Raw genomic sequence first — 22728 nt, forward strand, 5'->3', positions numbered from 1 at the left:
AATTTTAGAAGTCTTATGTGCCGGTTTTTTCGTTTATTAAAAAGTTTTTTTTTTTGGTTTATCATAATTTTTCTTACAAAAGTTATACACATAAACAAATTTATTGAAATGATTACTTTATTTTTTTAACTAATTTAAGATCAAAATATAAAAAGAAATAAATTGAGTTTTTTTTTTGTGAAGCAAACATCTTATTATATAAAGCTTGGTTTTCAAAGTTAGTCATTAACAAGATCGTGACATATGTTAATTATAAACGATAAGATGTTGACACGTGTCAATACTAATTTTGTGAATGTTTAGATAAAAATAGAAATATTCTTAATAATATCAAATAAGAAAATATATAAAGTAAGTATTATAAACAATTATATTTGAAAAAATAAACAAATAAGCTAATTATAATTATGTATTTTTGATTTATTAAGAAGATATGGATTTAAAAATTACAATTAAACGAGATTATAAGTCGGTTTCATAGTCTGAGAAGAATTAAGGTTTAGATTTTAATTGTAAAGGTTTAGATTTTAATTTTACAATTAAAACATGTTATATGTTGTTTTTGGTTTATAAATAAAAATTATAGTTTTGCTTTTATAAATGAGGATTATGGTTTATATTTAACAATTAAACGATATTATATATATATATATATATATATATATATGGTTTAGATTTAGCAGTTACTAACTCACATGATCATGGTAAGTGTCAAGTAAAACATAATATGTCGCTGCATGCTATATTTAGTTTTGTTAATATTAATATAAAATTAGTTTTCAAAAACCATATTGAAAAAGAAATTTATAAAATAATTATATTCAAACTTTTTAATGAAAAAGTTAAACTATTAACCTAATATTGGGTTATGTCGGTTGAGATTTATCAATGATATTAGGATTTACGATTTAACAAGATTATATGTTATTTCTTTTTGTTTATAAAGGAAGATTGAGACATATGTTTTACAATTATATGGGTTATATGTTAGTTTGAGTTTATAAATAGGTACTATATTTTAGTTTTTATAATTAAATAACATTATATATCGATTTGGGTTATAACTATGATTTATATTTTACAAATCAGTTTGGGTTTGTAAAGGAGAATCATGATTTACATTTTACAACTAAAGGAGATCATTATGAATTCAACTTAATAAATATTATTATTAATGATTGATTTTATAATATGTTATAATTTTTAAATATTTAAAATAAGATGGTCGATAAAAGATGGTGGATAAAAGAGTTTTAAAAATAACATTTTTAGCCGAAATTAAAGATAAATAAAGTTCAATATAATTCATAATATAATGATTTCAAAAATAATATTTGTAAAGATGTAATTTTTATAATTCGTATTTGAAAATTTCCTTAATGTTTTTCTCAACGATGCTATATTTTTTTAACTCTTTATGTTTATTAGCATTTTTTTATATAAACATCTTTACGACTGACTTTATTTGTCAGTAATATTATATTTTAGATTGATAATAATTTGAAAGAACTATACCATCAAATTTAATAATAATTAATTAATTTTGATAAAATACAATAAACTATAGAGCCTAGAATGATTTTTTTTTTAAAACTGAGAGTTAAGAAATAACAATTTTTATAAAATGGTATAATCATATTTTAGGGGGTAATTGATAAATTAAGTTTTTTAAAATATTTTAGCAATATTATGAATAATGGTTTAGCAATATTTTAGCAATATTTTAGCAATATTTTAGCATCCCAAAAATAAAGTCTGTGGTTCACGTGATATAACAATCATGATCGAACTGTCGTTTCCGCTCAACGAAAAGCGTGTCTTAGTAACCTTCTATTCGACAACAATATAAGAAAGATTGATCAGCATTCACGTGGAGAGCAACAGCTTGGTTCTTAGTTGGTCCAGCCGTGTTTTGGAACCAATTGCGCCATAAATCCGTTAGTGTTAGTCGCTGTAAATTGTATTAAAAAAATGATTTGACCATGATATATAGAAGAAAAAAACCTAATTTTCTACTAATATATAGAGAAAACATATATTTTACCAAATGTGGCAGAATCCTTGATGGAGTATCCATCTTTGAAGTTTAAATTTCCAGTAAAAAGGGTTATATCTCTACCGTCGCCTATGATCATTAAATTCTTCTTCATTTTTCCAATTTCAGTTGTTTCCTTATAAACTCCTCTTTTTTTAGTAGATGATAAATCTTCCCTTGTATTAAAATTAAACATTTGGATTTGTCCGAATAAAAACTAAACATTTGGGATGTTACAAGTAAAGAACATTTTTTTTTTTTTTTTAAAGTCAACTAACATTTGTAGTTCTTATGATACAACATTTTTACAAAACTACTAAAGACGAGATGAATTGAGTTTTAAATTTATGCTTTGGGCCAAAACATACCTTTAAAGAGTGATTAACATGCTTTACTCAAGCCCATATAGTATCATTTTAAAACGTTACTACACTTACGCAAGCTCCAAAGTTTTGACCATAGCAAAAGAGAAAAACACATGCAAGTCTCTCGACCAAGTCACGTGTATCACAACCGCTATGACGTGTTATCGATCATCTGCTATTAAACATTGCTGTTGAAGGTACCGATAGAAATATAATTCAAGAACAAAACCAAAGTCCCGGAATTGTAAAGTTGGTCGGAGATGTCGTCGGCTCAAATGGATCCACACGACAAGATGAGATCTCGCGACTTGAGTAAAGTTGCGAGAGGCCAACAAGCACCAAGACCAGCTCACGCTCCCGGCACGGTATCGCCTCCACCACAAAACGAGGCAACTTTTCGAGCTAAGAGAGGAGAAGACGACGGTGGAAAGGAGAAAGATTCAGAGGCGGATGAGATGTTTCCGGTGACTAATGAAACACGACATTGTTTCAATCGATACATGCAATACCATAAGTAAGGTTTTAAAAATTGGTTACAACCAAATAACTTTTTAAAGTGCGTCATTAGTAGTATATTTAATATTTAATTATAGGGTTAATTATAATATGGTGTAATACATATATAGGTGTATTGAGAAAAATGGAAGAGATGCGAATGATTGTAACAACTTGAGAGATTATGTTCGTTCGATGTGTCCCGAAGAATTGGTGAGCCATTTCTTCTTAGTTAAAAATAAGATTTAAGAATAATTATCACTCTTGGTCAAAAAAAAAGAAAGAGTAATTATTACTCATATCAAATTCTATTATTTATTTTCTACTTTGTAAATTTGTTTTGTTTTGTGAAGGTTGAAAAATGGGAGGAACAGAGAAAATCTGGGGCATTGCCATCCTCAATATGAAGATTAGATTAGCTATAATCATACTTGTTTAGTTTTGGTCCTTGTTCTAAAAACACATGATAAATTAAATTAAGTCATGTCTAAAACCATACTTTTGGTTTAACAAAAAAAAAAAAACCATACTTTTGTGTTTTTTTTTTTTTGGCCTAGCTAGTTTCTTAAAACCCCAAAGTAAATTCAAGAATACAACTTGTCTGGTCTCTATTGCACATCGTTGTCAATATATCGAAGCTGCAAAATCTGCTAATGTTACGCAAAAGTTTTAAAGATAAAAAACGGAGATCAATAAGTTTAAAAAGAGAGGAACTGAAAAAGATCCTTATCAGAACATAAACACTATTGAATATGAAAGTAGCAAAATCAAAGACAGTTAACCCTAAGTGCTTTGACTTAGCTGAATCATTCGGCATTTTAGCTTCAAGACAGAAGCTAAATTACCAATTGAAACAACCGAATCAAAACTTCAAGGTACAAGTCTATAGGAAGAATGATTTATTGTTTTTAACATTCTTATGGAAAAGAATCTTTAAGAAGATCTAGATATATAAAGAAGAGAGTTACTCTTTTAGAAAGCAAAGAGAGTAGTTGTGCGCAGCTTTGTATATTTGTTACTCCTCTAACAAAAACACTTAGCTCGTAGTCAATTACATTAATATAGATATTTACGAGAACTAAAAGGTGAAAGATAATAAGTTATGAAAAGCTTTCTAACAATTTGATTTTTAATATGAAAAATAGAACAATGTGTTTTTTTTTGGTTCTGCCAATTTACTTATACTTTAAAGCTTTGATCTAAACCTATCATTTTGGTATCAGAGCTTCTAAAATGTATGGTGTTAACATAGAGGCTTTGATACCTAAAGTTAGGTCTAGATCAAAGCTTCAAAGTACATGACAATTGGTAGAATTATTCACAGTCTTTGTTAATCAATTTTAACATCTATATAGACACACAACTGTTGCAAATTAGATACTCGAGAATAGGACTTCAACGATATTCTAAAAAATTAAAAGTTTACTTGATAAGAACGATTCTTACTCCTGGTTAACAATAAAGAGAAAAATAATATATCTATCCACAAACCGACTGATTTATGTATTTTCTGATTTTGTTAAGTTCAGTTTAATTTGAAGAGAAATCTGTATTGGGCTAAAAACCTAAAACTCATGCCTACGAATATTAGACTTTTAATACATTGGTGTGGAAAGTGAGAGTTACAGAGAAATTTTGTGACATGGCCATCGTCAAGTACAAGATTGCAAACATTAATTAGAAAAGTCTCTAGTATAATCAGAGTTGTTAAGTTTGAATCGTTGTGTAGATTTTTACTACACATACTACTAAAACTATTTTAATCGAATATAATCATGTCTAGAAAACTAGTTTTATGTGTTAATACATCCTAATCTTTAAGTCCATACAAATTTGACTGATCTAAACAAATTAAAAGTGCAAATCCAGCAAAGATTACGCAATAAGTCATATAATTATCAATAGAGACCAATAAGATAAAACACTTAAAGTTGAACTCACCAAAACTAAGATAGTAAAAATCCAAACACATATGTATATATATTTTTTCTTTTGAATAATCAAAGAGGTTGTGTATCGAATAACATACATCCTTTCAAACCCGAAACCAAAACATTACATATATTTTTCTCCTTTCATCATATTGACTTCTACCTTAAAGCTTTGATCTACTCGTTACATTTGGCATCAGAACTTCAAAATAGAAGCTTTGATATCAATTGTAACGTCCAAATCAAAGCTTCAAACTACAAGTCAATTGGTAGAGTGATTTTGTTTTCACTGTTTCTGTCAAATCAAATTTGACATTCTTATGAAGATAGAAACATATACAATATAGGGAAGAAGAGAATTAATCAGAGATGAGGGAAAAAAAACGGCAAAAACCCTAAATTACGTTCCTTGTTGTTCCTAAACATGTCTATATATATACATGAATAACCTAAATTACTTGGACTATCAATAGATTTGTGGGTTTTCTATTGGAAGTATTATAAACCTAAACTTTCTTAACATTAAAACCAAAAAAAAAAAGTATTTTAAACTTTGTTAAAACAAGTCCCGGACTAAAAGTTCATGATTTGGTTAAGTTCGGTTCAATTTAAAGAGAACTTATTGGGCTTTGATCCAGGCCCATTAAAACGACTCACGTGTGTACTTTTTTAATAACCGGAGCCCTAGACCCGCCGTGGAACCGAGCGTCAGAGAGAGAGAGAGATCACTTCTCAAAAATCAGAGCGACCAAACAAAATAAAAACCAATCCTTTCGATTCGAATTTTATTTTTTTGGTTAGTTAGCTTTTCTCTTTCGTTCAATAACGGTTTTCAATTTTGACAGTTAAGTAGCGATTTCAATTTGATCTCCGGTGAAAGAAAGATGGCGACTTCGTCACCGTCTCTGAGTAACAATGGCCTCTCCGCCGTCGTCACGCCTCCCAAGACTCTCCGTGGTCTCAATAAACCTAAGTGTATCCAATGCGGCAACGTTGCTCGCTCCAGGTCTTGCTTCTTTCTACGCATTGTTTCATTTCTAGATTTTGAATTGTGGTTGATTCTTTAGGTTTTTGATCTGAAAGGAATCGAATTTAGGGTTCTTATGTGTTGGGGTTTGAGTTTTCTCCATGATTTGGTGGTTGATGGGTCTAAAGATTCTTGAGATTGGTTAAAGTTTTGAGCTTTAGTTTCGAAAAGATGAGTTTTTTTTTTTTAGATAATTGGGAGTGATGTTGGTTTATTGATGAGTGTAATTGTATTGCTTGGATGTGTTTAATGCAGGTGCCCGTTTCAATCTTGTAAGGGTTGTTGTTCAAGAGCAGAGAACCCCTGCCCTATTCACGGTATGGTCTACTCTCTTCCCCTTTGAATCTGAATTTGAGAAGATACTTAGCTGAAGAACAGTTGTAGTGTTTAGTTTTGATATCATTGATAAGGATATTCTAGTAATTGTTTCTTTCACTTGGTAAGTTTAGTGTTTAGTGTGGAACAATGATTCCGATAGAGATTCTGGAATAAGAGAAGAGAGTATTGGAAGACTGATTCTTTGAGAGTGCTTGTGATTAGTTGAGAAATATAGATTTGCTTATCATGGCTTGTTTTGTGTTTCGGCTTATGTGTTTATGTCGCTGCAGTTCTTAAAGTAGCTGCGACTCCTGGTGAGAAGATGCAGGCGCCAAGTACTCCATCATCAGACCAGAAAGCATCTGAAGGCACTCCTGGGTACGTATACACAAACCATTTTTTTAGTTTTTTTATTTGTTAGTGCTTTTGGGGGGAAGTGAATCTCAGATGACAATTTGGTTTGCTTACTTTGTTAGGACATTGCTCAGTTTTCTTGTTATTGAACATAGTTGAATTTGAGATGCTATATATGTATGTTCTTTTGGAACTAAAAAGATGGTCTCTTTAAGTTGACATTTATCTTCTGTTGGGAACTCCTTCAGGACTACAACTAGAGTTTCGTCAATCCGCCAACTCTCTAGCAACTTTGCTCAGTTTAATAACTTGAATGCTTCCTCCCGCCAGAGAAAACCTTTGACGATAAAGGTACTAATTAAGATGTCTTTTGTTGACTTCATTACTCATCGAGAAAATCTACTATTAGTTGCTTTTCTCTAATCAGTTGTTCTTTTAATCTAGGATGCTCAAGCTTTAAATGAGTGGCGGTTTACAAAGCTTAAAGAGTATAGAGACAGAAACATTGAAGTAGAAAATGAAGCTTTTGATCGGTACATGAGTAATGTGAATTTACTCGAAGAAGCAATTTCATTTACATCTGTCCCTGATGAAGAGGTTCCCAGAGCTGCAGCTTCTGAACGAAACAACGAGGAAAAAAATATTCCAGAGCTTAAACTGAGGCTGAGATCGAACTCTGCAAGAACAGAGAGCTTTAAGAAGCGGATCACGGAGACTATCAAAGCCGGTTTGTTTAAGCTTCAGAGAACAGAATATGGTGGCTCTTCAGATGATGAAGATGAAAAGAAAAGGCGGACGAAAAGAAAGAAATGGCAAGACAAAGGTTCAGCTTTGAATGAAATAGTCGATAAACTGAACAAAGCAAGAACCGAAGAAGATCTCAAATCTTGCTTAGAGATGAAATCAAAACTCTGCAGTCATGTTACTTCTCCTGCAGCATCCGAGAAGAACAAGGTTTTCCCCGCTCAAGTCCGAAAAGTTGAGATGAGCGAAGAAGCATTTCAAAAAATCAGCGGGAATCTCCAATCTTTTGACAATGTTGTAACTTTGTGAAGTCGAGAGCATCCTGCCGATGAATTGAACTCCAAACTCCAGATCTTTTGTGATCAAGGTATTGTACAATGATCAAACATCCCTCAAAACAGATCCTGAAGAGTCTTTAAAGCATATTCTTGTAAAGTAGTGTTGATCATCAATTAGATATTAGAACTCAGCAATGGATAAAAGCTGTTGATTGCATCTCATTTGATTTTTCACTGTATGTTACTTGTTAGATTTAAAATTGCTTATTTGATTGCTAATAGAAAAACCAGTTTCGAGATCATTTCATTTTGTTAAGACTCTTCTAATAGATGAAGTTTTGGTTTGGTATTTTGGATAACTGCTCAGTCTAATTAAACCGGTCATCTTTGGGGAAAAGAATCCAACCATCATAGGCCATTTTCAACACGTATATCTTGAAAACGACTAAATCCAAACTTTATAGATTCTAATTTTGTTTTTGCTGCCCCAATTCCACTATCAATCAAAACATATCCATAAAATTTAACGTTTAGTTTTGTTTCTAGTCTCAACCATATATTCAATTTATGTGTACATAAACTTTAGATACATATGCTGTTTTGTTTGGTTATACAAATCAACAAATTTATATATGCATGTTGCCGTGTGTGTAGATTATTCAATCTGCAAACATGTTAACGCACGGTGTTTTTGTTGTGGTTGGGACATGAGAATATGAGATCAACCAACTCAAATGAGCTCATAATGTATGTTAAAGCTTTCAATAATTAACAACAATTTGTTACCACCTAATTTATAGTTTTCTACAATGGTTTTGGTCTTATATCACTTTTAATTTCTATGTATATAACTTGTAACGTATGATTTTACTATTGTTGATTACCACCTAATTTTCATAATGGTTTTGGTCATATATAATTTTTGTTTGATAACGTAAATCATTTAGTTTTGATGTTGTATGTAACCTATTCGAACTCCGAATCAATATCATAGAAACATTGCTTATGATATTATCCATTACTTGAAAAGTAATAAGATCTGAAAAGACAAAGAATAATTATGTCACCAAACTACAAAGAAAGAGTAAAACACTCAATTATAAATGAATAGTAGTATTATAGTAATACATAATGAAAAAAAAGGTGAGAAGAAGTTGCTGTCTAATAGTCTAATTATGTTATCTATTATGCTAAGGTAAGAAATCAACCAAGTCTCACACATGTTATGATTAGTGACTTGCACTTCATTATCAATATTTTGCTAAGAAAATGTGGTTTTAATTTTTAAATATACCTTTGCTTAGTACAATAGAGAATATGCAAAAATTATAGGATTTTAATCTAGGGAGGCAAAGCGGACTAAGGTTTAGTCTATACTACTTTAAAGCGGAAAACAAAACCGCTGTGAACACTAAAACTATTTCTATATAAACGGTTCATATTTACTTTATAACGATTTTTTCTATTTATTTTAAAACCGTTACATATTATAATTAATAAATAATAAAAAAAAGGATTTATCCATTCTAATCGTTGCAACCATTCGAATCCATAGAGATTTATGTTTCCCATCTTTTGTTATAAGAAATTTATTTACAGAATTTTGTACAATTTTTTTAATAAATCTTTTAAATTAATTTGGGGTCGTAAAAAAAAAGTAAAAAAAACACTAATGAAAAAACTTGGTCACCGAATAAACAGTAGAAATATCGATTTCCGTTTTATTTATACACTTTTTTTTTTGTTTTTCTTTTGTGTATTTCTTGGAATAAGCGAGAAGTAATGGCGTGGTTGAATACACGAGAGAGAGAAGAATCTTAAAGAAAAAGCCAAAGCAATTACCAAAGAAGAGAACCAAAAGATACAAACCCAACCTACAAGAAAGACTCTTTCTTCTCTCATTGCTCTCTCTCTTTTTTTATTACCACCACCTATATTTATATACATACAAAGATAGAGATAGTGAAAGGTGCAGAAACAACAACAGAGAGTTTCAAATACGTTTTAAGATGAAGATGATGATGTAAAGAGCTTTTTGAATCACTAAAATGGCTGTCCAAGCTCAACACCATTCCTCTAATCTCATCTTCCTTAACAAAAGGTTCGTTTTGTTTCTTCTTCTCTGTTATTGAATCCTTACGATCTTGTTATGTTGATTATGGTTTTTGTGTGAATAGAAACGGGAAAGACAAGGAACAAGATTTTTCGTTGCAGTCACAGACTCTTGATCAAACCAATATGTTATTCAACAATGGAGGTTTTGTAAAGTTCTGTTTTTTTTTTGTATATTGGTTAAAACTTGTTGAACAAAGTGAGAATGTATTTGGGGGCTTGTAGGTTGTAATCAGAGGAAGAGAGGAAGAGAAATGAACAATCATCAAGTGTTGTTGTCACCTCATCATCATCAGTTCCCACAAGTTTTAGACTTATCTTTATTACAACACAACTATGATCATCAGCCGTTGGATATGGTTCAGACAGGACTACGGTTGTCTTCCGGCGACGATCAGACACAAAAGATTAGTACTCAGCGTCAGAATCTTGTCTCCGGTTCGTTTGAAGATGTTTTTTCGTCACATATCAATAGGCAAAGCGAAGAGCTTGATGGGTTGCTTCGTGTCCAGGTTTTGATTTCGTCTTGGGTTTCTGAAAAGTTTTGATTTTTATTCTCACCGGAAAGTTAAAAATTGTTCCTTTTTTTTATTTGTATAGGCGGAGGAGCTACGGCGTACATTAGTGGAGAGGAGGAACAAGCACTATAAAGCGCTGATCGGTGCTGTGGAGGAGCCGTTAGTACGTAAGCTGAGAGAGAAAGAGGCAGAGATAGAGAGAGCCACGCGCCGTCACGATGAGCTGGTGGCGCGTGAATCGCAGCTGAGAAATGATGCTCAAGCTTGGCAAGGCATAGCCAAATCGCAGGAAGCCACCGCCGCGTCGCTGCAGGCTCAGCTTCACCAAGCCGTTAACAAATGCGGTGGTCTATCGGCGCAAGATAGCAGAGCGGCGGAGGAAGGACTATTATGCGCAGGAGCGGGAATCAGCGGATTGGAGGACGCCGAGTCGGCGTACATTGATCCGGAGAGGATGACAAGGCCGAGCTGCAAAGCTTGCCGGAAAAGAGAAGCGACGGTGGTGATGTTGCCGTGTCGACATCTAAGCATCTGCCCGGGATGTGACCGGACAGCACTTGCCTGCCCGTTGTGTCTGACGTTGCGAAATTCAAGTGTTGAAGCGATCCTTTGCTAAATTGGCCTTAATTTAGGCCAATTAGGTTGTGTCATGGTACATGCAACGTTTTTGGAAAAACAACAAATGCAAAACCAAATTGGTAACATGAATATACATTTTGATATGAAACGTTGTACATAACTACATATTGTATGGTAAGCTAAACTTCATGGGTTACACGAGAGACTTCTTGGTGAGGAGGAAAAGTCCAAAGCAAACAACATAGACAAAAGCTAATGCACGATGAGAAGCAAGGCGCAACATGCTCACTTCCCTGAAGACAAAAACGAATGTGTCATCATTACTTTAACGTTTTGCGTTTATGTCGCTTATGAAACGTTTAGTGATGCTGAACCTACCAAACCATGTGGCTTCTACGAAAGGTCGACAAATGGATGATGATACATCAACGGATTGTTCTACTCTCCTTAATTACCGTACCTCATCTTCTAATCAACAAGACTCCTGTAAGAGTACTGATGATAGTTACGGAAAAGATTATTTGTTTACAAAGGAAGCCCTCAAAAAATTTTACAAAAAAGAAAAAAAGAACGACTTCTTTTCTTTTCTTTTTCATTACTTGGGCTTTACACAAACATGGGAATGTTTTTCTATTCGTACAAATCATTAGCTAAGCTATGAAACCCAATTTTGGGAGGGGACTAAAGAGGGGGGATACAGGATTCTATATTACAATTCTCTCAGTCATTGGGATCTACTATACCTTTCTCTGCTTCTAATATCTGTTCTCCATAATCTTCTATCAAGTAATCACAAATCTCCAGCAACTGATCTGCTAAAGGCGGTATGCCTGGGTTACGCCTGTCGTTGTAAAGATGAGCATTGTATGTGATCTGCCAGACGTCGTGTCTAAACTGCTCTTTGTTTCTGTACTCTATCTTCCGTACTTTATCCCGGATTGTCGACAGATCCATAGGGGTTTTCACAACATTAAGATAGTCTGGAGCTTCCTTCTTCGAAACCGGTTTCAGGAAGAGGCCTGACACTTCTTCTTTAAGTCTTAGAGTGTCCACTATGCGTTCCAAGATGTTTGCTAGACCAACCTGCAGGTAAATGAATTGAGGAGAGAAAACGAAGATGAGTTTCATAGAGCAACACAGGATTGTGTATCAGTAGATCTCGCCCATTTGTTTCATTTTCTGGCAAGACTACAAATCTATATGTGATAACAATTTCAGCAGCGGTGAGGATATTAAGACACATGAAATCATGCTACGTGGCTATAGAGCAATAACTTCGACTGAACAAAGTAAAAATATGGACGCAAAGAGAATCTTACCTCTCCTTTTTTGCGTCGTTTTGGTTGAGGTGCATACTCTGCACCATCTCTTTCAAAGTCGGAGACGTAGCGGCTTCTGACGTTCCGCCCTCTTTCTGACAATCTTCTATCGTTTCTCCGAGGAGGATAATCTTCTAGATACCCTTCTATTAATTCGGGTTGCAGCTTCTTTTTCTTTTTCTTCTTCTTGGCTTTTTGCCGTTCCTCTTCCTCCCTCTCACTCCGTAGTACCTCTTCGTATCTTCTGATCTCAGCTATCTCATTGGGCTCTTCTGATACAGTCATATCGTCATAATCTCTTCTTGCCCTTACCTCCATATGTCTTCCCGTACTTATCTCATCTTCTTCCCACCATACTCTATCCTCTTTTGGTCTTCGCTCTAGAGAGTTCTCTGATAATCTGAAGCTTTGCTGCTTCTGAAAACCCGCCAGTTCTGCCATTCTTTTTGTTTTACGGGACTCAAACCGTGGACTCTCCTCAAGACTACTAATGTCATGATCATTTATCTCTTTCGAACGTTTTATAACAAGTTTCTTCTGAGGCTGTTCTCTTTCTGTCGGCGGTCGTATCACGAGATGAGGCCTACGTGATTCAGCTTGATCTGTATCCATGCTCAATGATGGCCGCGGAATAGAAATAGTGTGCCTGCTTGAGGCTGCCTGATTTCTGTCTGTACTAGACAAAGGTTGTCCAGAAACAGAAGGCTTGTGTGATTCGCTCTCCCCTCTTTCTCTACTAAATGTAGACATCAATGGATGCGAAGGTCTATTAGATTCAATCTTTGATTCTTTAGGTTTTGCCTTACTTGAAATCTTCAGTTTGCTGATCTTAGATGTGGACTTAGTCCCAGTGTCTATGTCAGACACCACTGCTTGCTCAGAAGTTCCGGGAGCTTCAGAAGCAGGTTTATCTGACAGCTCTCCAGTGGGGATACCATATCTAAACTTCAGAGGGAGACCCCCAGTTTTGGCAGTTAATTTATCTCCCTTTTCATCTACAGAAGTTTTCATTGCACTTTTTGGCGCAGCCTTGCTATTCTTAATAGGTTTCAGCTTAGGCTGACCTGATTGTTCTGAAGAACTTGGTTTTCCCGCAGACTTCTCCATATCTATGCCTTCAGGTTGTGATTCTGTATTTTCTCTGTATCTTGGGCAGTGTTTATTGGTTCTCATGTGCCCATGCTGGCCATGAAGATAATATCAAATACTTTTCTCTAAGAAGCAAGTTGAGATTAAAAATCTAGTCTAATAAGTAATTATACCTGACCACAGGCTCCACAAACAAAGTTCTCTCTCGCCGATTTCTTTTCTTTGAATACCTGATTTAGACCAAGAGAACAAAGAACACCTAAGAATGACCATAAAAGTATGAGAATAATCTAAATTTTATTAATGTTGTACTGATTTGATTGCACCTTTAGGTTTTCATTCAGTATTTTGACCTTCCTTAGCTGGCCCAAAGAATTGCTGTTCTCTTTCACCTGTTTACCTTTGGGGGTCTTTATAATAGGGCTATCAACCTGCCAGTGAAGGGGGGAATACAATATGAGTTGGTAAACACATGATTGTTTGACATAGTAATTGGAGATGATAAGAGTAAAGGGTTTAAAAAAAATTTCAAACTTGTACTGACATGTCTGGTGTCTTTGACTGTGCTTTCGTTTACTAAGAAAGATGCATCAGGTTGGATGGCAATAGGTTTCTTGTCAATGGCATTGGCCTTTCGTAAAGGTTCACCAATCTGAAAACCTATATTGGGTCGTGGAGGAGGAAAGGATCCCATTCCCTCTCCCACACCTTTCAACTTTTTCTTTTTCTTCTTCTGATCCTCATCTAAATAAGCACCACCAATCAGTGATTCATTGACAAAAAAAAAAACCTTTAGCTAATAGCATAAATGCTTAGTTGAAAGCAAGTACCTTGCATCAGCAATCGGCATAACTCTGCATATTCAGTAGCTTCATCTTCAATTTCTTCATCTGTCTCAACTTGAGATGGCCGCCGTCTCATCTTAAGACCCTTAACTCCATCCAACTTGTCATTCTTAGACATATTAGATTCTTCCCCCTCCCCACCTTCCTCAGCATCAAGTAGATTTTCCAGATCTCCGGCAAAGGAGTCCAAGTCACTGTTCGCCTCATTTTCACTTTCATTCTCATCACCATCAAAAGCTGAAAGGGACAAAAGCTGCCTGTCCCAAATCTCCTGACACTTTTCTCGGGCCTGCTGTTGCATCTGCAGAAAAGACATTCTCTGGCCACGAGCATACTTGCCTATGGTTGTAGGGTCAACCTTAACACCGGATGCAGCCTGCTCACTTGATAGCTTCCGTATCATAGCTATACGATGCCATCGAGTTTGCTTGGCGATTATCTCATCAGGGACGTTAAACTTAAGAAGAACCTATAAATGTAACAGCAAAATCATATCAGCATCTCTTAATTCAAATTTTCGATGGGCTTTACTTTAGTAATAGTCCAGAAGAAAAGGGAAACTTGTAAGAAAGATGTCCTTTTAGGTTCCTAGACATCTGAAACAAAGAAATGTATACCTCTCGAGCTGCTTCCATGCTTAATCTGCGAAGATCAGCATCTGTACCGGTGACAGTTGGGGCCCCACGACCGGCTGCTGCCTTTTTTTTCATATGCCCGGCTGCAGCTGGTGCTTTTGGTGCAGCTCTGACGTAGCTGAATCCTAGACCCCGTCCAGAGGGGTCACCAACCCCAGTAATTTCCAAACGCTCTATATTTGCTCTGTCCTACTCAAACCCACAAATGAGAATCAGATATGTGAGTATTGAACCAGCCAAGTAACGAAAGCATGAGCAATGGCTTATCAAAAGTATCAAATCAACTCCACTGACAAGATTCAGAAAGGCCGTTAGCAAAACTAGAGAAGATAGAGCTGAAAATAGATTCTAATCTTGTTTGCAAAGACCTAATAATGTATCACCCTGGCGTATCTATTAAACAGAACCGAGAATAAACACCCCTTTTACGGAGTAGCTGGTTAGGGTTAACTAACTCCTAAGTTAATAACATAACTTACAGATAGAAACTCACTGGCTAGGTAACTCCCAATTATAGATATCTGATGCTCACCTGGTTTGTACAAGAAACAAAATTACTGCTTAGATTCCATGGAGTAATCTGCAACTCCCTCTCAATATGTGATGCAGCAGCAAGAGCAATAGCTTCGTCTGGGAGCTGAGCCAATGCAGCTGATATGCTGGCAGGTAGTGTAAACCGAGTGATCCCTAAATGTTTGAGCCGGTACAGCCCAGCTAGCATACTCTCATAGGAACAAACCTAGGCCAACAAAATATAGAATACCATGCATCTTAGAGTATATACTTCCATTTAATCCAAATTTGGCAGCGGAAACAAAATTGTGTAGTAAAATTAACTCTAAGGCAAAACTTACATGCTCTGGTGCCACCAGCTTTTTCAGCTCATTCTCAGGTGGTGGATCTGGAAAATCTTTTTTTTTGTACCAACATTGCTGGCCATTTTTATCCCTCTGCATTTTGTACATTCATGTAAGAGGTCAGCATGATACAGAAGCATGATGACGCAATAAGAAAAATAAAAGAGAAAAAATGCAATTCTGCAACTCTAGCTGCTACTTATGCGGGCGTGAGAATTTGATGAGATACCTTTAAAACAGCACAAGTTTTCATGTTCTTCTTGATGATTGCATCTGACAAGTTAGAAAATAAGAAAGACAGCTCATCTGCAGCAATTGAGTGGTGCTGACCACGCTTCGAAAATTCTCGGTACACATAAACCAACATCCTGTTCACCAAATAAGTCTGTAGATTCTTTGATCCAGGAGACATTACTTCCATACGAGGTTCCTGGAAAATATATAATCTGAGCATGCCGATTTTATGAAACTAGGGCAAAAATGACGCAGAAAAATGAGGCAGATTCCCACAATTACGTATACTGCAAGTAAAACTTATAACCAGACAGCTGAAATGAGAATCTCACATCTCTCTGTTCACTGGGGACCTTCCCAAAAATATCTATTTATTCTAAATCTGTTAGCTTACTATACGCTTCCATCACTTATCCTAACATTTTGCTAGCACATCAACACCAAAATACCAAAGGAAAATGTGATAGACGCCAAAGATTAATTTAATTGGCTCAGGCTAGAAAGCTCAATCGTTACGACACTAAATCAGAAGCATGTAATATGTAGATTCAATTTTGCTTGTGTGTATGTCTAAAAATATGTACACTTCCCCTGGACAAAATTCTAAGAGAATTACGAAAGGCAAACCTGTTGTCCAACAGCAACAATCTTGTCAATACGCCTTAGAGAGAGCTTTCCTTTAGGAGACCGGACCAACAAGTAATCTGTTGATTGCAGTTTCTGCGGAAAAACAGGTGCTTTATACATGTTTGTTTCAATAGATGACTGACTGCAACCAGCATGTATCTCCCCAAGGAAAGGAGACTTGTCCCCAGGTTCTAAAATCATCACATTTCCTAAAGTGTCACTTTGATTGCGCAGCAAGTTGCCGCGTTGATCCTCTGGGGATGACTTCTGATAATATGTGCACAAATTTGCACCCATTCCTGCATTACTGAGCATCAGCGGCCTCTCCTCGCAGTACCTACAGAGATCAATGCAACGAAATGGAGACGTCCAATTAATGTCTTTCCCTGCTGAGAGATAGAGATCAAAATAACCGCAAAAGCCAAAAGTAGCATGCCAAAAATAAATAAAAACTAAACAAAAGTTCCCGATTTGACACAGGTAAGTCTCATATGAAATTTGTCTTACTCCATCAAGAAAACATGGCCATCTTTAGTAGATAGGTCAGATTTCTTCTTGAATGCCCCAGGAGGTCGCAAAGATTTATTTTCGCCAGGTAGCTTCTGTGCCCATGGCCACAAATGTACTTTGGTGCGTACAAGATGAACCAAGGAATTTGGTTGAACATTTTGTACAGCAAAAGACTTCTCATCCTCAAGTTCCTTGCCCATATAGAACATCTTTACTGCTTCTGTTTCCTTAAAATCTGCAAAAACAATTGTAGCAAGGGAGCTCCAAGTCAGTGAAACCAATAAAATACTGTGTTTTAGAAACAGAATCCATGTCATAATGAGGTAGACAAAAAGTGAAAGTATAACAACAACCTAGCTTTCTTGAAGCTTTGGCTTTTAGAGAAGAGACAGATTCCTCTATGCCAACGTGTAGCTTGCTCCCTTTACCCCCCAGGCTCTTAACTACAATTTTCATGGATCCTCGGGTGGGTAACTTTCCTTGTTGCTTGATGGCTAGCTCATTGTCATGTGGATACCATAAAGCTTTGGGTCGGTGAAAATTTGCTATGTCTTTACTGCAAAAAGTTAACTCAAAATATTTTAACAGAAACTACGATAAAGTGTAGAAACATTTTAGAGTATACAAAAGAGTGCAAATACAAAATGTTATTAAAATATATGAGTGCCCACTTACTTGCTCAATTTACTCTTCATTGTCTGCAATTTAATCGCAGGTGCCGAATGAAAAACTCTCAAACTATGAATGCCGGATTTATTAGTATTTGCTTGCAGTTGCTGAGAGCTTTTTCCATTCATATAAAACTTGTCATTAGAAATATTGAATTGCCACCCAGAGTTTGATTCAAAGCCTTCATGAAAGTTTTCATCCTTGGATTTTGAAGACCGGGATACAATCATAGCTCCAGCATGAAGCTGAAGATTTTTGCTTTCCTCGTTATCCAAAATTTCAAAGACCATATGCTCATCTTGAAGATCAAAAATTAGTTTAGATCTGCTCAACTCTTTGTCGGAGTCCCATATTATACTATCTAACCATGCCTCATCACCCAAATCCCTCTCTCGCAATACAAGTCTGCTAAAGCGCCCAAGAGCTTCGCTTTCAAGTCGCTTTATATTCTCTACTCCAGCTGCATCATTTGCTCTAAGATGATTCTCATCCCACTGGGATTCTAATCGTAACAGTTGTGGATGATGTTTACTTTTGTTAGTGGACTCGTTTGTAGATAAGGAACCTCTTGAGCCAAAAGACTCCAACAGATTGGCAGAAGAAGGCAAAAGCATATTATTGTCAGCTTGAACTTGCTCTCTAGAGTTCATGACATTCAAGCTTTCTTGATCAGTCTCTGAATTTGTTCCATCAATAAGCATACCTTCAGACTCAAGTCCAGATTCCAAGCCATTACCAGAATTACCACTAATTTCAGGTGAATGCTCCCAAAGAATCCGATGTTCCCATTCATGCTGGTCTAGAGGAAAAACTTCCATTGATAATTGAGACTGGCATAGAGATGAATTATCATCTATTATCTCCTGCTTCAACATTTCACCCATGATACACGGATCCCTTCCTAGCTTGGTAAATTCCCTTGATTCTGGTGCGATTCCGCCCATTGTGCCAGCTTGTACCAGCTGTAACCCCTCTCTAATGGGAAAGGGAACATCCAGCTGAATTATATCCGCTTCTTTTACATGAGTATCAACCCTACCATAGCTCTTCAGGAGTGCCTCCTCATCGTCTTCGACAAGCTCAGAAATATTCATAGATTTGTATTTTTCTGTACGAAATAAGGCTATGATGTAAGAGTTCCACATGAAGAAGTGAATTACAACCAAAAAAAAAAAAAAAAAAAGGAATACAGAGACAACAGAAATGATAAAGCAAAGGTGAAATGGACAAAAACATAAGTTGCCTAGAAAAAGATATAGAATGAACCAACTACACAGATCCCCACAAAAGGAATCATTATCATGGTTCAACACTTATTGGCCTTTAAATTATGAAAGGCAAATACTAAAAATTCCAAAAAGTCTGGAAGAACTTTATTTGATGTTGCAGATTTAATACGGTTCAGAAGAAACAAATATAGAAAAAGCATTCCAGATCATTTACCTCTACAAGTGACATATCTATTTTCTCTCCTCTCGCGCTTCTGTGGTGGCTCATGGATAGCAAATATCTCGGAGAACTGTAAGATGACCATACCATCTTCCACATACAACGTAGGCAGTGGGGTGACGCCTTTCTCATCCAATAACTCATCCACCTCCTCCTGAATGTTTTGATGAGATCACTAACAGAACAAAATCATCCCACAGCAAAAAAAATATGTAGTTTGAGACACAATTTCCCTTTATTTTGAGGGGGAAACTGACCTCCTGGACATCTTCTGTGTCCATCTGATCCTCGGTTTCCAAATTTCTAGCCTCTTTTTCATACTCCAAGACCTTATCTTCCTTTAAGACAACTGCAACACAATTTTTTTTTGTCTTATAATCAGTGACACAAGAGACATAAGATAAACTCCATTTTTCTGATCTCAAGGACTTAACAACGCACTACAGCTTTGGTAGTAATCATTTGCCTGAGCTGAACAAGTAAAAATACCGGGATAATAACTCACCTAAACCAATTTGAGAGTCATGAGATGACACAACAAAACTACACTTTACTATATGCTAATCTTTTTGTTCAAAAAACATAAATTTTGAAATGCAAACCTGGTTCCCTCTTATCAGTTTCAAACGATTTTTCAACTGGCGGATGCTCCTCCTCTTGTTCTTCTTCCTCATCATAATCCTCATCGTCAAACACAGAAGTTCTGGAAGTTAAACTACCCAAAGCAACAGCAGTAGAAAAGTACTCCTTTTTTGGTAATAGATGATCTTCCTCACTAACTACTTGAACTTCGGGACCATCATACTCTTCATCAATATCCTCATAATCAACAGCATCCTCAGCTTTTCTATCATAATCTACACAACATATCATCACATTCAATGAAGATGATGACCAGGATTTGGGTATTGTAAATAGTATTAGTATGTAGCTACTATGAGTAGGAATGTCTATATTTAATGATCTCCAGTGTCAGTCGCATATATGATTTACGCAAGGCACTGTAAAAACGAACTAATAATTAAGTAGGAACTAAGAAGAATGCAAGACCGTTGCGATGGAAACGTCCACTGGGAGAAAAAGTTTCTAGCAGGTTTCCTAGTATATCCTCCAGTATGGTCTAAATAAAGGCTAGAATGCAAACTAGAAGTTAAATAAAAAAAATAAAACTGCATGAGATAGACACCCTGGCAGACAACATCACCTTGCTCAGCTGGATCACTTGTTGTACGTTCTGATTGTGCCAACGACTGTTGAGTTTAGAAACACCATAATTGGCATCCCAGTACAACAAAAAGAGGATTAAAAATCACAAAAAGACTCGCATTCACTCGCCTATAAACTTTAGAAAAACAAAATGTCGAAGAGTGCGTAGAATGTTACATTTATATCTGGTAGAGATGAACCCAGCTTATTTGCCAACGCAGAAAGATGTTCTTTGGCGTCCTGTAAAGTTTAAATGTTATCATTGGCACATATGCTTGGTGGAGAATTTGCAACTCATTGTTGAAAAATACATATATCTTAAGTCCGGAGAGAAGAGACAGCAAAGTAAAACCGATTATTCCATGAAATAATGTGTTCAACAAGGTCATCATACTGACAGAGCTAAACCAACTACCTCATCAAGGTAATCCGCATCCAAGTCCCCAGAGTTGTCAACATTTCCAAAGATGAATCCAAGGTTAAAACCCTGGTTGTTGTCCTCATATTCCTCATCTTCATCTGCAACTGACATGTAAAATATTGGTGTTCACCAAACAAATCTTTGCTAGCAATGGGGAATGCATGTGCTAATCATCATAAGTATTTAGAATCACAAGGCACTAATCTTTAATTTATGATTGCATATTACACTCTTGTTAAACTGCAATATCCAAGGTCACATTATCAGGCTATCAAGTGACACTACTTTTCCCAATCTCTTCGTCAACTAAATTCCTACAAACCCTCTTCCCACTAGAAATTTAGAAAAAAGGATCCTAACTCGAACATGTCCAGGATACTCAAAGACTAATCCTTTTCTACTCAAGGAAATCCGCAATACTCAAAAACCACATATCGTTCATGAGCTGGTCTAAGTGCAGCGATAGTAGCTACTCAGAGACATATCTAGTTCCAGATATAATACTAATCCAACATTCCACAAGTAAGAAACCATAACCATTTTCGACGATGGACCAAAACCATAAGAAAGCAACAAACTTTTGATAAGAGAGCAGCATAGAGCTACCTGGGTAATCCTCGTTGTGGGGACCGTTGCCATTGGCTTCAGCCATATTCAAAGCTTCAGATACAATGGTCGAAATCGGAAGACGGCAATATAGTTTTCCCTCCCAGATCCCGAAACCATCAAAACTCAATCAAAACCTACAAGAGAAACAAAAAAAACTACACAATTACAAACCAACCTAAACGGACCTGGAACCAAAAGCCAACTTCTTTATCTGATAAGATACCCAAAACAACAACTTCATCAAAAAGCGACTCAATTTAGCTTCTAAACACACCCAAATCGAAACCCCATTGATCAATTCTTCGAGTTAAGCTGAGTTGCAATCAAAGCTCGATAAAATTGAGAACACGATACGATACCATTCACTGATACGTGATTGTTGGGTTGGGCGGTGTTTCTTGAAACCCTAATTGAGGGTATAAGTAAGCTTCGTCGGAGAAGATGAACCAGCTCAATTGAACGAGACGGTACGATGTCGGAGGAGAGGTTCCGAGGTAGCAAACTCTCAAATCGGAGGAAATAACCAAAAACAAAGAAAGAAAAAAAGAATTGTAAAAAAGAAGAAATTGCGAAGCGACCAAGATGAGATTGTGAGGGCATTATTTATAAAAGTTATAACCCGACCCGAATAAACTTTAGTTCCGGGTCAAATTTCTAAACCAGAGAAATTAAAAATCAATTTCGTTGTATGGAGGTGGTTCAGACTTAACCGTTTGGTCGAGCTTTTAAATAGAGTCGGTTCATTTTATCAAATAACTATTTTTGTTTAATCATGACAATTTTTTAAGAATCTACTAGTCTGCATATAATACTCACGGGAATAAAACAATTAAAATTTATTCCTACTAAACTTGTAAAAAAAAAATACGATTTTAATAGTATTAAAATTACATTACAGTTATAGCTGAACTTTTTAGATAACCAAAAATGTGAATAAGGCATATATGACTCCATAGAGTGCTCATGAACTTTAGTTGACCAAAAAAATAGAGTGCTCATGAACTTATAAATTTAAAAATAATTGAATTTCAAATCGAACATGATACTAGTCATGATCAAAATAGAAATTAATAGATTTTTCTATTTATTGATTTTATTAGTTTAAGTGAATAATTTACACTAGAATGTTTGATAAACTTAAAATTTATCGATCAACTAATTTTGACGGAAACAAATGAACAATGAATATTAGCACCTATGTCCGTTTAAATTTGCCGCCAAACAAAATGATACCAACGACATAAAAGAAGAAAAATTTAACTATTTAAAACTGAAAATATAGCTAAAGTTATAGAAAAGATAAAAATAATTTAGTAACGATCGCTCAATGGAAAAAAAATTACAATTGCATATAAATTTTTACCTTCTTAATTTGAAATTTGGTTCAATTATTTTAGGAAAAATATTTCCAGCTATATATATAATTAGAGTTTATCTTTTCAATTATTAAAATTGTTCTCATTCGTGATAACACATCACACATACATCATTTAATAGTATGA

General features: G+C 35.4%; 4 protein-coding genes across 6 annotated transcripts; 3 read left to right on the top strand and 1 right to left on the bottom strand.

Annotated features, from left to right (window-relative positions):
• The first annotated feature begins 2563 nt into the window (after positions 1–2563).
• Positions 2564–3435, top strand: LOC17896789 (putative cytochrome c oxidase subunit 6b-like). Of its 2 annotated transcripts, none has more exons than XM_023776968.1 (3): positions 2564–2914; positions 3027–3121; positions 3248–3309. In XM_023776968.1, exons 1-3 carry the CDS (start codon positions 2661–2663, stop codon positions 3307–3309), a joined length of 411 nt encoding a protein of 136 aa, XP_023632736.1. In that variant the 5' UTR covers positions 2564–2660. The 2 variants fall into 2 exon arrangements, with proteins under 2 accessions (XP_023632736.1, XP_006304557.2); XM_006304495.2 differs by having other exon boundaries at positions 2575–2914; positions 3027–3108; positions 3249–3435.
• A 2087-nt stretch (positions 3436–5522) lies between these two features.
• LOC17897965 lies at positions 5523–7849 on the top strand. The gene is made up of 5 exons (XM_006305284.2): positions 5523–5832; positions 6109–6170; positions 6462–6549; positions 6774–6876; positions 6970–7849. Exons 1-5 carry the CDS (start codon positions 5711–5713, stop codon positions 7576–7578), a joined length of 984 nt encoding a protein of 327 aa, XP_006305346.1. The 5' UTR covers positions 5523–5710; the 3' UTR covers positions 7579–7849.
• Positions 7850–9419: 1570 nt separating this feature from the next.
• Positions 9420–10952, top strand: LOC17897392 (probable BOI-related E3 ubiquitin-protein ligase 2). Its single transcript, XM_006305337.2, has 4 exons — positions 9420–9648; positions 9725–9804; positions 9885–10171; positions 10260–10952. Exons 1-4 carry the CDS (start codon positions 9596–9598, stop codon positions 10791–10793), a joined length of 954 nt encoding a protein of 317 aa, XP_006305399.1. The 5' UTR covers positions 9420–9595; the 3' UTR covers positions 10794–10952.
• Positions 10953–11304: 352 nt separating this feature from the next.
• Positions 11305–21786, bottom strand: LOC17900454 (transcription initiation factor TFIID subunit 1). 2 transcript variants are annotated; one of them, XM_006306515.2, is made up of 22 exons: positions 21586–21786; positions 21224–21360; positions 20612–20715; positions 20374–20436; positions 20195–20240; positions 19593–19847; positions 19248–19339; positions 18985–19144; positions 17548–18649; positions 17226–17428; positions 16870–17107; positions 16363–16699; positions 15731–15931; positions 15499–15594; positions 15177–15383; positions 14627–14833; positions 13995–14478; positions 13709–13908; positions 13491–13595; positions 13338–13394; positions 12076–13257; positions 11305–11839 (listed from the first exon to the last, which is right to left on the bottom strand). In XM_006306515.2, exons 2-22 carry the CDS (start codon positions 21267–21269, stop codon positions 11477–11479), a joined length of 5748 nt encoding a protein of 1915 aa, XP_006306577.1. In that variant the 5' UTR covers positions 21270–21360; positions 21586–21786; the 3' UTR covers positions 11305–11476. The 2 variants fall into 2 exon arrangements, with proteins under 2 accessions (XP_006306577.1, XP_023645357.1); XM_023789589.1 differs by having other exon boundaries at positions 20612–20721.
• Between the last annotated feature and the right edge of the window lie 942 nt (positions 21787–22728).

The sequence above is a fragment of the Capsella rubella genome, unplaced genomic scaffold (assembly GCF_000375325.1).
Source record: "Capsella rubella cultivar Monte Gargano unplaced genomic scaffold, Caprub1_0 scaffold_1, whole genome shotgun sequence".
Classification (NCBI taxonomy): domain Eukaryota; kingdom Viridiplantae; phylum Streptophyta; class Magnoliopsida; order Brassicales; family Brassicaceae; genus Capsella; species Capsella rubella.

What these genes read in the sequence shown, in the direction of transcription:
- LOC17896789 (XM_023776968.1), top strand. Translation starts at nt 2,661, where the DNA reads ATGTCGTCGGCTCAAATGGATCCACACGACAAGATGAGATCTCGCGAC. An exon ending in CGATACATGCAATACCATAA is followed by an intron (nt 2,915 to 3,026) that starts GTAAGGTTTTAA and finishes ATACATATATAG; the next exon opens with GTGTATTGAGAAAAATGGAA. An exon ending in AGAATTGGTGAGCCATTTCT is followed by an intron (nt 3,122 to 3,247) that starts TCTTAGTTAAAA and finishes TTGTTTTGTGAA; the next exon opens with GGTTGAAAAATGGGAGGAAC.
- LOC17897965 (XM_006305284.2), top strand. Translation starts at nt 5,711, where the DNA reads ATGGCGACTTCGTCACCGTCTCTGAGTAACAATGGCCTCTCCGCCGTC. An exon ending in GGCAACGTTGCTCGCTCCAG is followed by an intron (nt 5,833 to 6,108) that starts GTCTTGCTTCTT and finishes TGTTTAATGCAG; the next exon opens with GTGCCCGTTTCAATCTTGTA. An exon ending in GAAAACCTTTGACGATAAAG is followed by an intron (nt 6,877 to 6,969) that starts GTACTAATTAAG and finishes CTTTTAATCTAG; the next exon opens with GATGCTCAAGCTTTAAATGA.
- LOC17897392 (XM_006305337.2), top strand. Translation starts at nt 9,596, where the DNA reads ATGGCTGTCCAAGCTCAACACCATTCCTCTAATCTCATCTTCCTTAAC. An exon ending in CTCATCTTCCTTAACAAAAG is followed by an intron (nt 9,649 to 9,724) that starts GTTCGTTTTGTT and finishes TTGTGTGAATAG; the next exon opens with AAACGGGAAAGACAAGGAAC. An exon ending in TATGTTATTCAACAATGGAG is followed by an intron (nt 9,805 to 9,884) that starts GTTTTGTAAAGT and finishes GGGGGCTTGTAG; the next exon opens with GTTGTAATCAGAGGAAGAGA.
- LOC17900454 (XM_023789589.1), bottom strand. Translation starts at nt 21,269, where the DNA reads ATGGCTGAAGCCAATGGCAACGGTCCCCACAACGAGGATTACCCAG. An exon ending in ATGCGGATTACCTTGATGAG is followed by an intron (nt 20,437 to 20,611) that starts GTAGTTGGTTTA and finishes TAAACTTTACAG; the next exon opens with GACGCCAAAGAACATCTTTC. An exon ending in AAGTGATCCAGCTGAGCAAG is followed by an intron (nt 19,848 to 20,194) that starts GTGATGTTGTCT and finishes TATGTTGTGTAG; the next exon opens with ATTATGATAGAAAAGCTGAG.